At 40.9% G+C, this 15,034-nt stretch overlaps 1 protein-coding gene across 1 annotated transcript in view; it reads right to left on the reverse strand.

Annotated features, from left to right (window-relative positions):
- The window catches only part of Nup205 (nucleoporin 205), a 60,797-nt gene that overhangs the window by 27,019 nt on the left and 18,744 nt on the right, over nucleotides 1-15,034 (reverse strand). The window contains exons 9-16 of the mRNA XM_051152464.1: nucleotides 13,885-14,094; nucleotides 10,928-11,027; nucleotides 10,073-10,210; nucleotides 8,324-8,513; nucleotides 6,614-6,734; nucleotides 4,579-4,660; nucleotides 4,153-4,317; nucleotides 3,765-3,889 (exon numbers count right to left, since the gene is read on the reverse strand). Of these exons, the coding sequence (XP_051008421.1) occupies nucleotides 3,765-3,889; nucleotides 4,153-4,317; nucleotides 4,579-4,660; nucleotides 6,614-6,734; nucleotides 8,324-8,513; nucleotides 10,073-10,210; nucleotides 10,928-11,027; nucleotides 13,885-14,094 (1,131 nt within the window). The remainder of the gene's footprint in view (nucleotides 1-3,764; nucleotides 3,890-4,152; nucleotides 4,318-4,578; nucleotides 4,661-6,613; nucleotides 6,735-8,323; nucleotides 8,514-10,072; nucleotides 10,211-10,927; nucleotides 11,028-13,884; nucleotides 14,095-15,034) is intronic.

Below are 15,034 nucleotides of genomic sequence, written 5' to 3' on the forward strand. Positions count from 1 at the left end.
CCAGCACTCAGGGAGGCAAAGGCAGGCAGATCTCTGTGGGTTCCAGAGTTGAGTCCAGACAGCCAAGGCTACACAGAGAAACCCTGTCCCGGAAAAAAAAAAAAAAGAAAAAAAAAATCAAATCAAACCAAACCAAACAAAAAAGATAACAAAATATGAGTGTAAAAATTAAGATGCATCAAAAAATTTAAGATGCATCAATAACCCAAGCAAGTGAATAATCACATGTATCAAATAAATACAAGCTTAAAATTTTTTTTCTTCCTTTTTTTGGTTTGGTTTTTCAAGGCAGGGTTTCTCTTATAGTCCTTAGACTCACTTTGTTGCCCAGGCTAGCCTCAAATTCACAGAGATCTGCCTGCCTCTATCTCCCCCAAGCACTAGGATTAAAGGTGTGTGCCCAACTAGCTTAGATTTTTTAAAAAGAATTATTTATTTATTTATATAAGTCCTTTATATATATAACGTACACCTGTCTGCTAAGAGAGAGCATCAGACCCTGTCATAGATAGTTGTAAGACACCATGTGGGCTGGGAATTGAATTCAGGACCTCTGCAGCAGCAGTCAGAGCTCTTAGTGGGTGAGCCACTTCCCCAGCCCCATAAACTGAGGTTTGTAAATCCAGGTCCTTGGTGTACCATCTCAAAACATGCTGAAGCACAGCTCAGAGGACTGACATTGCCAGACATGGCCTACAATTCCAGAACTAAGGAGGCTGACACAGGCTAATAATGAGCTCAAGGCCAGCCTAGGTTACATAGCAAGACCCTGCAATCAACATAAAATTGGTTTATATGACAGGACAAAATCTTGAACTTACTTATTTATTATTTATAGAGTATTCTGCCTGCATGTGTGCCTACAGGCCAGAAGAGGGCACTAGATCTCATTGTAGATGGCTGTGAGCCACCATGTGGTTATTGGGAATTGAACTCAGGACGTTTGGAAGACCAGCCAGTGCTCTTAACCTCTGAGCCATCTCCCCAGCCCCTAAACATTATTTATTAATACATACATAAAATTAATTAAGTTTTAGAATTTTAATTAGTAATATTACTACATGGTAGTCACTTCTGAAAAATCACAATTATTTTATCTCAACTTCAAAAGAATACTAAAACTTAGAATTCAAACAATCACTATAAAAAAACCACAAAGATTTGCAAATTTCACTATGTTACAAATACAAAGTCTAAATACAACTTTAACAAAAACAGTAAATAGGAGGGGGAGCATTTATATCAATCAAAGAAAATCTGAATAGATCTAACAAACATAGATCTCCATTATGCACATAACTATCATAAATATATAAATAGACAAAATGGCACAGAAATGAAAATCACTCATAAACCAAGAATGCATCTGTTCTCAATAGGAGACAATAATTACGCCAGCTGTGGTGGCTGAGTCTCCACAGTCCCAGCTTTTCTGAAAGCTGGAGAAGACAGACAGCTTGAGTCTACATGTCTGAAATCTAGTCTGGACAAATATCTCTCCTAAAAATGTTTAAAAAAAACTAGTGGTGTTGGTGTACACCTTCAATCTTAGCACTCAAGAGGCAGAGGCAGCCAGATCCCTCTGAGTTTGAGCCAGCCTGGTCTACAGAGTGAGTTCTAGGACAGCCAGGGCTACACAGAGAAACTCCGTCTCGAAAAACCCAAACCAAAAAAAAAAAAAAAGACCAGGCGCCAGCATGCACATATGCTAAAATTGATCATAACCCTTAAACCAACGCTCACACTCTTCTGTGCAGTGAAGTTCCCGCCACCTGACTCGTTCAACACAAATAAGGCCTCATGCTTCCTTCATCTTCAAACTCTCATACTGCACTCAACATTCCTTCTCAAGGTCTGGCCAAAGTCACATGTATGTATCATTTTGTTATTTTAATCTTTTAATGTTGCTTAGATCAGACCAAGGGTGGAGAGATGGTTTACTATGTAAAAGCACCTGTTACCAAGCCTGACAGCTTGAGTTCAATCACCAGCACTTAATAAGGTAAAAGAAAAAAACTGACTCCCAATTGTCCTCTGACCCCCACCCTAGTTGGTATGCATGTAATTCTAAAGAAACAGGACTTAGCAGAGTTCGGAAGTGTTATTATTTAGTCCCAGAAAGCTGTAACATCAACTGCCTTCAGAGAAACTATTTGTTAGTAAGCTCACATAGCCCTGATTACAGTGCGAGTGCCACTGAGCTGAACACTAACGGAGCATTAGTACGTATCATGTAAGATCCTTTTAAGGGAAATGCACATATAAAAGGTCATGGGTTGAGACTGGGGAACTGCAGGAATCTGAACTTTCACTAGTAGGCAATCCAGCAATTGTCAGCGCTCAGTCTTCATTGACCTTATAAAAACATGCCACAGTGAGTGAGAAATAACTGCAACTCCTGGCCCACAATAAATCATTGCTTATTTTTGTTGTTTACTTGTTAGTTTTGTGTGTGTGTGCATGCTCACGTGGGCATGAGTGTCAAGCAGAGGTCAGAGGACAACTTTGTGCCGCTGGCTCCCTCCTTCCACCATGGGTTCCAGAGATGGAACTCAACCGTCAGGTTTGCTGGGAAGTGCTTTTACCTCCCACACTATCTTGCTGGCCTTAGAAATATATTCTTAAGAAAAACACAAAACAACAGTGAAAAGGACAGTGAATGGAAACGTGCAAATGTAAATTACACTTTGACAGCACAGAAAATATTTCCAAAGGGGACTATAGAAATTAGTATAAGAGGGTTAAAAGGGACACAAAAGCATTTGTGTACTGAATACAATTACATAAATATGCACACATAAATAGAGAACACAAAATAAAACGTGAACACTTCTGCTGCAGATTGACGCTTGTCTCCAGACAGCTTTGGTACTCCCTTGCTATCCAGTAAGCCAGACTCCTTAAACAAACACAAATCAGTTATGCAATTAGACAGCACCCTCACCTTTTCTCCTTGCCTTGACCTTGGCCTCATTCACCCCCATCTACCCTCGCCTAGATGACAAAGCTTTTCAATTGCTTCTGCATATATAGCAGATTCTGTAACACTGAGCTTCAACATACCTCGATCGCTCATTAAGGAAGATTTAATTCAGATTCAAAGAAGTGTGAATGTTTAGAAAACCGAAGGACAAAAGTGAATATTGAAAAAAAAAAAAATCACAAGATAAACATGAGAATAACACAAATGTCTCCATTACACCAAGAGAAAAATCCTACTGTTTAAGCCATGAAATGTGAACCACAGCGCTTTTACACTACGAATTAAAAAGTCCAGTTCTTAAAACACACGTGAAATGAGTAAGACATAAGCAGGGGAAAGTTCTCAGGCAGAGCAGCACTCTCATCAGAGCCCTGCCTTCTCCACGGCTGCAGGACTTCTCTCTTTACATGCTTCATCAAAGGTGCTGCTTGTCCTGTCACTCTACGCCTCAGCAAACACCAGAAAAGAGACACAGCATTCCCAAGCTAGCTCAGCCTGCCCAGGGACACCAGGGATCTTTTGACCCAAGCCCATTCTATGCCCCCAAAGAGCTTCTCTAAATACAGCACCACTGGTGAAATCCATCAAAACACCTAATCGTACTCATTTTTGTGAGGATTTTCGGATCTATAGGATTTGGGTGTTTATGCCTCATGGATTTTCTCCATACATAAAGACTGGAGGAACTACTAAAGGAGCATGTCTATGCTGCCGCGCTCCCACCCGTGACGCAGCGGCTCGCTGTGCCCAGCTCCTCAAGGCGTATGTATCTACTGCATACCTGGTAGCACAGCTCAGCCAGCTGAGGATGCTCCTGCACAGCCACAGGGCCAGCTCTCCCTTCCGTCCCCTTCTCCAGGATGTTGAGGATGGCATGCAGGCACGTCCGAGGGCAGCCTAACACCCCTACATGAAACCAAAAGGAAACAGGGCTTCTGCATCACAGACCCAAGACTTCCTTTACCAAAGTCTAATTTTAGAAATACATGCTTAACGGTGAACATGATATCAAATACTGATACAGAAAAGTGGCAAATCTCAATCCATTAAATCTGTTTAAATAGCTTTCACATGTCTTTTTTTCTAAGCGTACCCAGTACTCAAAAAAATGACCACTTATACCAACAACCATGTAAGAAATAGATGCCCATGTGTGGTACAAGCTATACCTGGGTCTTGTAGGTTTGTGGTACTGATGGGTTTCTTCAACTCAAAGCCCAACAGGTAAAGAGCAAGATTGGGTGGATTGCGTTCTAGAGATGTGATGAGAAGATTCAAGATGTGGATTCTCGTTTCGTGACGGATTTCAGCTAACTTCTTTTCAGAATCTGAGCCTAAATACAGCATTCAAAAAAACAAAATCATAAATTAATGAAAGGAAAGCATGTCAAATTTTAAAGTAGCATGTATTTGAAGCCCCACATCTACTTAATTCTTGATTGACCATTTCACTGATTTGACTTAAACAATCTTAAAATTCTTCTTTATTTGTTCTAGCAAATTCTCAATCTCTCTTACGTCAGCACTAGACAATTAAGAATTTCAAGATTTTTCTCTTTAAGCCATATATGTACATAAAGTAACCAGAGCCATACCCTCTTCTACACGTGCAAATTCTTCTGTGTCTTCACTATCCAAGCACTCTACAAACCCAGCCATCAGCTTCTGGCTCACACTCTGAAGTCATAAAGACAAAATTAATAAGTTAACAACAACTTTCTACACATTAGAGAACAAAGGATACAAACAATGCATCTACAAACATTGAAAACAAAAATCTGCTCCAAGTACGTAGATTTTAGGCTTGTTTGGTTTTGAATTTTATGTGCATGGGTATTTTGCCTAGATGAATGTCTGAGCACCAAGACCAGAAGGCTCTAGATCCCCAGGAACTGGAGTTACAGATAATTGTGAACCACCATTGTGGGTCCTGACACTTAAACCCAGGTCTTTTGGAAGAGCAGTCAGTGCATTTAATCACAAATCTCAATCAACTCCCACCCCCCAGATTTTGGTTGTTTTTAATTAAAAGAAAACTTATTATTGAGATTACTACACATAAGCTCATTATAGAAACAATTACAGCAGCAGGCACAGTGACATGCAGAACTCTCTAAGACTCGCCTGGGCAGTCTTTCATCCAGACCAACCAAGTTACATAATGAGACCCGGCCTTGGGGAAAAAAAAAAAAGGAAAGAAAGAAAGAGAAGGGACGAAGGGAAAGAGAAAGAAACCTGGCAGGAAGTAATATGCTCCAATCAGTAATAATACTGTACTAAGTTTAAAGCTCAGCAGTGGCTCACACCTGTAACCCATCACTCAAGAGGGAGAGAACACAGGAAAATCCTTAGATTCTAAGGCAGACTGGACCACACAGCCAGACCCATTCTCAAAAAAGAAAAGCAGGAATCCAGAAGCCACGCCTGCGTCTCTCAGTAGCTCTCAGCCTTGGTGGTGCCTTAATTCCAAGAGCACTTGTAAGATGAGGTCACTTTGATTTGTTACTAGAGCTCACCGCTGACAGTGGCAGCAAACCCAGTCTCATAGTATAGACGGTGTCACGGTATAAAAACCGTGGCAATGACAATCTGGGGGCTGATGAGATGGCTGAGTTGAGGGAACCTGCTACTGAGCATTATGAACTACATGGTAAATGATGAAACTGACTCCTCTAAGTTGTCCTCTGACCTCCAAACCCACTTGTACATGCATATTCACCCCACCCCATCCAAAGTAACAAAATGGCTCCTGTTTTAAAACCCTGCTGAGGCCGATCCAGTAAAGGCCTCGATTTTAGTTAATCACAGCTTCCTATAAACACTAAATTTTTACAGAATACAAGGGCAGTTATGCAGCTGTGGCTATGCACTGAGGAGAGCAGATCAGCTATAAAGCAGAATCCACCAACAGGATCGGGAGGGAGACCTCTTAAGCATGGCTTGAACCAGCCAAGGCAACAAAACACCATTTCAAATGAGAAAGAGAAACAAAAACTATTAGGAACAGAAAAAAAGGGAGCCAGGCATGGTGGCGCACACCTTTAATCCCAGCACTCGGGAGGCAGAGGCAGGTGGATTGCTGTGAGTTCGAGGCCAGCCTGGTCTACAAAGTGAGTGCAGGACAGCCAAGGCTACAAAGAGAACCCCTGGATTGAAAAAACAAGACAAAACAGAAGAAAAAAAGCATTTGAGCTGGTATAGACACAGGCTTATAGTGCCAACTACTCCAGAAGTAGAGGCAGGAGGATCACGGGAGCAACATGCTCTCAGGAATAAGAAAAAATGACTTGTAAATTACATTCAATAATACCCAACATAACACAAAGGGAATTAGCTCAGCAAACAGACGTTGTGACTACAAACTCAATCACTTCATATGCTCAAAGTAACAGCCATTTTGTAGGCTACATAGTCACACACTGGAGTGTAAATACTACACAGAGCACACTGCGGAGGGTACTATGCCATGAAAAATATTAACCTCAAAGATAAATCAAACTCAAGTACATGGCTAGTTTCTCACCTATCCCTTACAAATACACTTACTTTCAGAGAATCATTCTACCAAGAAAAATACAGTTCATCCAGACAGCGTGATTGCCAGAGAGCACCAACAATACTACCAGTTACCTGGTCATGTGTGAAATCGCCAACCAGTTTGATCTGAATGTTGGAATTGCAAGAGATACAGCAGAGGATCTTCGCACTTTCAAATGCCAACTCAGGATTACTGTTCCCATGATATAGATACCTTCAGAATAAAACATTGAAGGGCAATGTAATCAAACCTGGCTGCTCACTGTTCTCAATAAAGACAATTTAGGGGCTTGAGAGATGGCCCGTGGTTAAGCACACTTGTTCTTGTAGAGGATGGCTCTCAGCACCTACACCTGCTGACAAGTACCTCAAACTCCAGCTCCAGAGGACCCAACCTCATCTCTGACCTCACAGGCTCATGTATGCATGTGATGCATACAGAGACAAGCTTACAAATTAAAAATAACTCTTAAAAGAAAAAGCAAAGAAAATGTAAAGCCAAGGGGTCACCTCCCATATAACACTTCTTGACAAAAAAAAAAAAAAAAAAGAAAGAAAAAGGTATCTCTCTTCTAGCTACAATAAACCTGTCACAAGCTGAATCATGTCCTTCCAAAATATCTACATTAAAGTCTTACCCCACAATGACCATTTGGAAAAAAGACTTTGCATATGCAGCAAATCAAGTACTAATAAGGTGATTCAGGAGGACTGTGCTGGCTAATTTAATGTCAACCTGACACAAACTAGAGTTATATGGAAAAGGAGACCTCATCTGAGAAGATGTCCCCGGGAGTCTGCCCATGAGTAGGCCAGGGGTGTTTTCTTAATTACTGGTTTACGTGGGAGGGCAGATCTCTCTGGGCAGGCTGGTGGTGCTGGGTGCTGTAGGAAGCTGAGCAAGGCACAAGGAGCAGGACAACACCCCTCCAGGCCTCTGATTCAGGTCCCACCTCCAGATCTCTGCCTTAAGTTCCTCCCTGATGTCCATCAGTGACAGAGTGTGATCTGAGAGCTGCAACATGGAAAACTTTCCTCCTCAGGTTTTGCTTTTGGTCACATTGTTTTATCACAGCAATTTAAACCACAACTAAGACAAGGGTTCATCAAGACTGTGTCCTCACAAAAGGATACACGCACAGAAGCACCCCCACAGACCACCACATGAAGCTGAGGTGAGTGATCAGCCACGGTTTCTACAAGCTATGAAACACCAAACCACCAGAATGTTAGCAAATGCACATGTGTGTATCCATATATGTACACAGGACTGGAGGTGGCACTCTACGCCCCTCCCCAAACATTTAGTTTCCCTACAGAACACAAACACTATTCATTTCATAACTAGAAACTTTTAGGGCATAGAATGAGCTAGGAAGAGAAAAAAGGAAAGGCACAGAGTAATTAAAATCAAAGGAGTGACTTTAGTAAGATTAAAGTAGGCCAAAACCAGGCAGCCTTTCCCATGCTGGGCAAGCACTCTACCACTACCTAAAATAGTTGGTTATTTAAAAATACTAACTCTGCTGGGCAGTGGTAGCGTACACCTTTAATCCCAGCACTCAGGAGGCAGAGACAGGTGAATATCTGAGTTTGAGGCCAGCCTGGTCTACAGAGCGAATTCCAGCACAGCCAGGGCTACACAAAGAAACCCTGCCTCAAAAAATAAAAAATAAAAGTAAAAATAAAAATAAAGTAGGCCAAAGCTAATAACCTGTGATGTATTAAATATGCAACAACAAGACAGAAACAAAAGCTAGACCGGCTCTCTATCACCCTTCTGCTGTAACTTTTGTCACTTACCTGGCGATGTTAACCACATTGTCCGCCTTCTTCGTCCTAGGGTTAATTCCCTGCAAGAGCTGCTCCAGAGGCGAGACGATGAGAGCCAGCTGACTCTCTCTCAGAAGGTCCATGAAAAGGTTCTCCTTTTGCAGCGTGAGATTGAGAAGCGCGAGGCAATGCTGAACTGCTTTTTCCAGGTGCTTCTTTCCTGTACCCACAAATGAAGTCAGAATTTACATGTACTTAGAGAAAGCTTTAGTCTCTAAAAGTGTTTGTTTCTACAAGCTTTAAGAGCATCTTCACAGCAGCTTCAGCCACAGAAAACCAGCTGCTTCTGTGCCTTCAGCTCCTCAGGCATCAGCTTCCCCTCTACCTTTTCCGTTAGGGTAGACGTTGTCAACCTTCCTCCCACAGCCGCACTGGAACATCTGTCCTCATGCTGTGCTGACCCCACAGCAAGCTATCGCGCTGCTACTTCATGACTGTAGCTTTAGCACTACTATGGATAGCAATGTAAATATCTGATATCCAGGAGGATATCCAGGACGTGACCCCTTAAGGGGTCATGACCCTCAGGTTGAGAACCACTGCTTTAGAGCAATGGCTCTCAGAGTGGGGTGATTTGTCCCCAGTGAACATTTGACAATTCCTACAAACACTCTTATCTGTCCTAATAGGAAGGTGTAACTGGCATCTAGAGGACAGAAGCCTACAACATATAGTACAGCACCCACAACAAAGAATTATCAGTAAACTGTCAACAGTGCTGAGAGTGAGGACCCAACTTCAAGTAAGACATAATCATTATAAAAATAAAGGCACTTGTAAGTAGAAGTGATGGCTCAGTGGTTAAGAGCACTCAGAGCTCTCGCAGAAGACCTGGGTTGTTTCTCAGCACCCAAACAGTAACTCACAACCAACTGAAACTTCAATTGCAGAAAATCTGACACCTTCTCCTGGCCTCCACAGGCACACGCATACACACGGCACATATACATATATTCAGGCAAAACATTTATACCCATAGAGTAAAAATAATCCTTACAAAGGTTTTATTTTAAAGAAAATAAAGAAGCAAAAAATATAGTAAGAACCATCTAAAATCTCAAACTTTCAGATTTAAAATGCTGGCTCAATTCTTTCTACAGTTTCTTATCTGTGCACTGTATAGTTACAATCCAGTGTTTAGAGTCTGACTTTTCTACTTCAGATCACTGCCTCATTAGAGGCCAAACAGCATAGCTGTATGAAGCATGGGCTCTGGGGCTTAACTGCCCAGAATCAAATCCCAGCTCTCAGTGTAACCTCTTTGTGTATTGTTTTGTAAAATGAAATAAGATCTGCCACATGAGGCTTCTGTGCAGATCAAATGTGGCAAAACACATGCTGCGCTTTTAAGAAAAAACTGCATAGAAAGCATGGAACAAACAGTCGCGATCATGACAGTAAGTGATGTTCACTGAACACTATGAGCCAGACTCTGTAGTGTGTGTTTTCTAATACCATGACTTCAGATTCAGAGCTAAGCATGTTAAAGATGTGAAAGCGATGAAGATCACTTGAATTACCTGAGAGGACCCTGCAAAGAGAGAGTCAGAACAAACAAGTCTCTGTACTTTAGTCTATTTTCACTCATAATGACTGTGCACTGTTAAATAAGATCCTATAGCACCAAAGAACTTCAGAGATCATTTCCAATACATTCTCCATTCACAGAAGATGAACTTGTCAACAGCTTTGAAGGCAGAGAGACTTTCAGGCACATACCAGGGAAGGGACCATACGTATCAAGCTGCTTAACTCCTTCTTCCAGTAAACTGAGGGCAAGTTCCAACATCGGTGACTCGTTCAGAAGATGATACATCAGACTAAAGCCAGGTGGCTTATAGGCTATAATTTCTTCTCCTAAAGAGGACACAGTCCAAAAGATGCTGAATAAGTATTGGCTTAAAACTATTTATTTGTGTGTGTGTGTGTGTGTGTGTGTGTGTGTGTTTGTGTGTTTATTCAGAGAACAGGTTGCAGTGGTCGTGTGTGTGTGTGTGTGTGTGTGTGTGTGTTTGTGTGTTTATTCAGAGAACAGGTTGCAGTGGTCGTGTGTGTGTGTGTGTGTGTGTGTGTGTGTGTGTATTCAGAGAACAAGTTGCAGCAGTCAGTGCTCTTCCACCATATATCCCAGGGATTGAATGTAGGGGTCGGTGAGGTTATTGCAGATGCCATTACCTATAAAAGTAGTGGCCACCTTACTACTGGCTCCTCAATTACAAGTTTTGTTACACCCTTTGTTTTTGTGAAATGTAACTTAAATAGAATTAACACAGGTGAAGGCAAGCTTCAAATCGCAGCCAGAGACACAAACCAATAAGATAGCAAATCCACACAGGAATTTCTGATGTGCATATGGGAGCCAGAACCCATTATCAACAAGTGAACTCAGCAAAGGAACTATAATCTGAGTACTTAAACTTCTACTCAGTAAAATTCTATTTTCTCTCTTGAACAGAACATGATTAAAACAATAAAACAAAGATTAAATTCTAATTTAGCTCATAAATTTTAACTTGCATTTATATTTTAATGACTAAATCATAAATACTTTGAAAAAGGATAGAATTAAATTACCTTGTAGCTCCACAAACTGATCTACAAAGTCTTCCAGCTGAGGCTCATAATCTCTCAACAGCTTATAAAACACTTCCAAGACAACCTCAGCCACTTCCCACTAGAGGAAAAACAAGTATTTCAGGAATAATGAACAGCCCAAGGTGGGACTTGCCAAGCCTTTCATCCCTTTATTTTGCTCTCCAGAAAAGATGTGAAGGCTCTCGTCTACTTTACCAATCTATGCAAAACAATCTAATTCACCTTCTTTCGTTTTGTCAAACATAACAGATGGTATTTTCCAGGAAAAAAAATATTTTTTTAAATATTAAGAAGTATCTCTACAGCCAAAGTTTGAGCTCATTTACAAGTTTGAGGTATTTAGCATCTAGCCATGTTCCCTTTAATTACACAATACCAGAGTTCTCTAAAAGTCAAATATTTCACATTTTCTCTAAGAAGTTCGTGCAAACCTCAGCACAGTGACTGAATCCCTCAGATCACATGGCTCAGCGGCGAACATGCTCAGACCAGGGCTCTCCGCCCAACAACTGCAGTCAAAATGCCCCGAATGACCACATGACCATCTCATTGTTAAAGACAGATTTAAAAGACGTGTATATCCAGCTATATACACACATCAAAGTTTAAACTCTGCTTTAAAATCCATTGCACAGGCTATTTTGTTCCATAGTTTACTTGTTTCTGTGGTGCTGGAGACTGAGCTCCGGCTGTACACGCAAGACTGTTACTCTACCACAGCACAGCTGCAGCCCCACTGCCCAGTCTGGCAATACTAGGCTTTACACTGCAAACGGGTGCTTTTAAACAATCATTAAAGCATACAAGTTTATCAGGGCTAAGTTTTGGTATAGGACTATATTGTGGCCTTTTTGGGTTTTCAAGACTAAGGCATTATCACATAATAAATTTGAAGAATGTTAATTCTACTACCTCTAATACTCATGAGTATTTATCTCAACCCAAAGCCAAGTTTTCATGAAAATACAGTTAAGATACAGTTACCAAGTTAAACTGAAGAAAACTTCAAATAAAAAGCATTCTAAAACCTGACAAGAACTTTTTGAGAAAATAAAATAGTGGTAGCAGAGAAAGCAGCAGTGTTGTAGGGGACAGCGTCATATGAGCAAAAGTATCTGGGAAGAACATGGCTGCCTAGTACTCCAAACACCCAGTCATAATGACCTTATAAGGAAAAGGCAAATAGGACATTTAAAACAAGTACAAAAAATGTGTCAAAAATTTTTGTTAAATAAACAAAAACAAAAACAAAAAACTGTAAGCCAGGTACAGTGGCAACGCCTGTAGTCCCAGCACAGGGAGGCAGAGGCAGGAGGATCTCTGTAAGTTCGAGGCCAGCCTGGTCTACAAAACGAGACCAGGACGGCCAAGGCTACACAGAGAAACCCTGTCTCAAAAAACCAAAACAAACAACAAGCAAAACAAAAAACCCCGTCATGATCCAGCACGCACTCTCTGTCTGAAATGACATGTAATGAAGCATGGTTGCTGTTATTACAAAAACACAGTGAATGACACTGTCCCAGATAGATAAAAGGAATGGATTCTATGCAGCAATCTACAAGCCAGTTTTTTAAAAGTAAAACTTCATAATTACTTGAAATCTCCACCAGGCGGTGGTGGTGCACACCTTTAATCCCAGCACTCGGGAGGCAGAGGCAGCTGGATCTCTGTGAGTTCGAGGCCAGCCTGGTCTACAGAGTGAGTCCAGGACACTGAAGGCTATACAGAGAAACCCTGTCTCGAAAAACCAAAAATAAATCTCCATGATGGTATATGACAAAGAATACAAAACAGCATAAGGTTTTTTATTTTTATTTTTTGAGACAGGGTTTCTCTGTGTAGCCCTGGCTGTCCTGAAACTTGCTTAGTAGACCAGGCTGGCTTCGAACTCACACAGATCCATGTGCCTCTGGCTCCTGAAGTACTGGGTTTAAAGTCTTGTGCCACCATCACTCAGACTGTAGTCTTTCTAATGTTATTTAAATGTGTTCAAGAAAAAAAAAGACTAGAAATTACTATTTTTCATTTTGTAACAAGGTTAAGGGGTGATAGTTCTTATGCTCTAAATTGTCCAATATTAGCATAAATTGAATTCTTTTTATAATCATTAATATTACAAAACATTCAACAGCTAAAAAAAACCTCAGCAAACCAATAAAGCAGAAATGTTCCTATAAACCATATTCAAGGACATTCTGTGAGATAATAAACAATGCTACAAACTAAAGGAAACTACATAAGAACCTGGAAGGGTCTCTTACATAGCTTAGTGGTTATGAGCTTGGATCTGAAGACAGAGTCCTAGGTTCAAATCCTGACCCTGGAGCTTAGGCAAGTTCCTTAACTTTGCTAAGCCTCCCTCTGTAAAATGGGAACATCACTAGCACCTGCCCTGAGGTAATACTAGAGTTACATAAATTGAGGACACACAGTGCACTCAGTGGGGTGTAGGAGCCACGCTGTGCATAAACAGCACTGCCCTCCACATTCACCCACGTAGCTAAGTCCACCACTTCATACCAGCCTCCCTCTGGGTAAATAATCCGCAACCTAGAACTGCTCATAGAAGTAGATCAGCTTGAACTGATGTAATTCCCAGCTAAAAGCATCCCATGTGTTTCTAACAAAGGTGGAAAGGTTTTAATTCAATTTTAGTAAACCGGCTCCATTAGACATGGTGAGATTTTGTCTCAATAAAGTGTTAAAGGACTGTGAACTCTTGTCAGAAATCTCCTGCCACTGATCATTAAAATGTGTCTTGATTTTCATGACCAAATTTATTTGTAAGACACATGAATTAATCCAAGCAGGAATAAGAAAATTAGGACTATGAATTTAACTAACTTCCAGAAGCCAAACTGAATTTGTAGCCCCTTACACCTTGGATGACAGAAGTGACAGTTAAATGGAGAGAATGGTTTACTCTGAATAACCTTTTCAGCTGCTCTCCGGTAAGCTCTTGTACGGAATCGGAGAAACACAGAATCTCTGAGGAACTGCAAATAAGGGTCAAAGCCAGGAGGGCGCAGGCCAGCGCCCAGATTGGAAGGGAATGAGCTCTCCACCAGGGTACTGATCAGCTGGCAGAAGGCCCGGGTCAGGGGGTACTCTTCACAGCGGGACTCTATTTCATTGAGTTCAACCTTCAAAGAAAAGAATAAAGAAAATAAGCAACATAAAATTACTAACTACGAAATGAAAGCATTTTGCCAATACTAAGTCACTAGCACTGACCTACCACCACAGAAAAGGAACAAATGCTACCATCCCTGCTTGGTAGAAAAGACACTGAAATGAATCCATCTAAATGAGCGAAAAGAATTTCAAACTTTCACATAGTATGGCAACCCTGAAATAAAAGATTTTTACATGCTTCTTTTAAAAAGAGGGGACAGTACATCAACTGGTTATACATGAGTGACATAATATAGACTGAACATGTTATATTTAGGAATATACATACATACATATATAATACACACACACACATACACACATACATATGCATATATGAATGTAACACCAATTAATTAAAAAAGGTGATGAATTTGAGCAAAGAGGAGTATATGGAGATGTTTGAAGGGAGGAAAGGAAAGAGTAATGATGTAACTATAATCTCAAAAGTAAGAGAAAAAGGAGAGGGGACAGTGAGATGGCTCAGTGGGTAATGGTGCTTGCTGCCAAGTCCGAGGATAGGAATCTGGTAGTCTGAATCTATATCACAAGAGAGAACTGACAACTAAAAATATTGCTGACCTCCACTGATATGTCATGGCATGTGCCACCTTCCTGCAAGGTAAATAACTAAATATAACAAATAAAAAGAAAGGAGAACAGAAATAATTTCTCGCACTGGGGGTGGTAGCACATGCACTGTTATCCCAATACGTAGAAATATGAGGGAAAAGAGCTATCGGAAGTTCAAGGTCAGCCGAAGCTACAAAGCAAGACCTTATCTCAAACCAAACATTAAACGCTCACCCAAGTTCACTAACCTAATTACAATCCCAATCAAGACTTTTCAATTTGGCCAGGCACGATGGTACACGCCTGTAATCCTAGCACTCAGGGAGGCAGAGACAG

This window comes from Acomys russatus, chromosome 10 (genome assembly GCF_903995435.1).
Source record: "Acomys russatus chromosome 10, mAcoRus1.1, whole genome shotgun sequence".
NCBI classification, from domain to species: domain Eukaryota; kingdom Metazoa; phylum Chordata; class Mammalia; order Rodentia; family Muridae; genus Acomys; species Acomys russatus.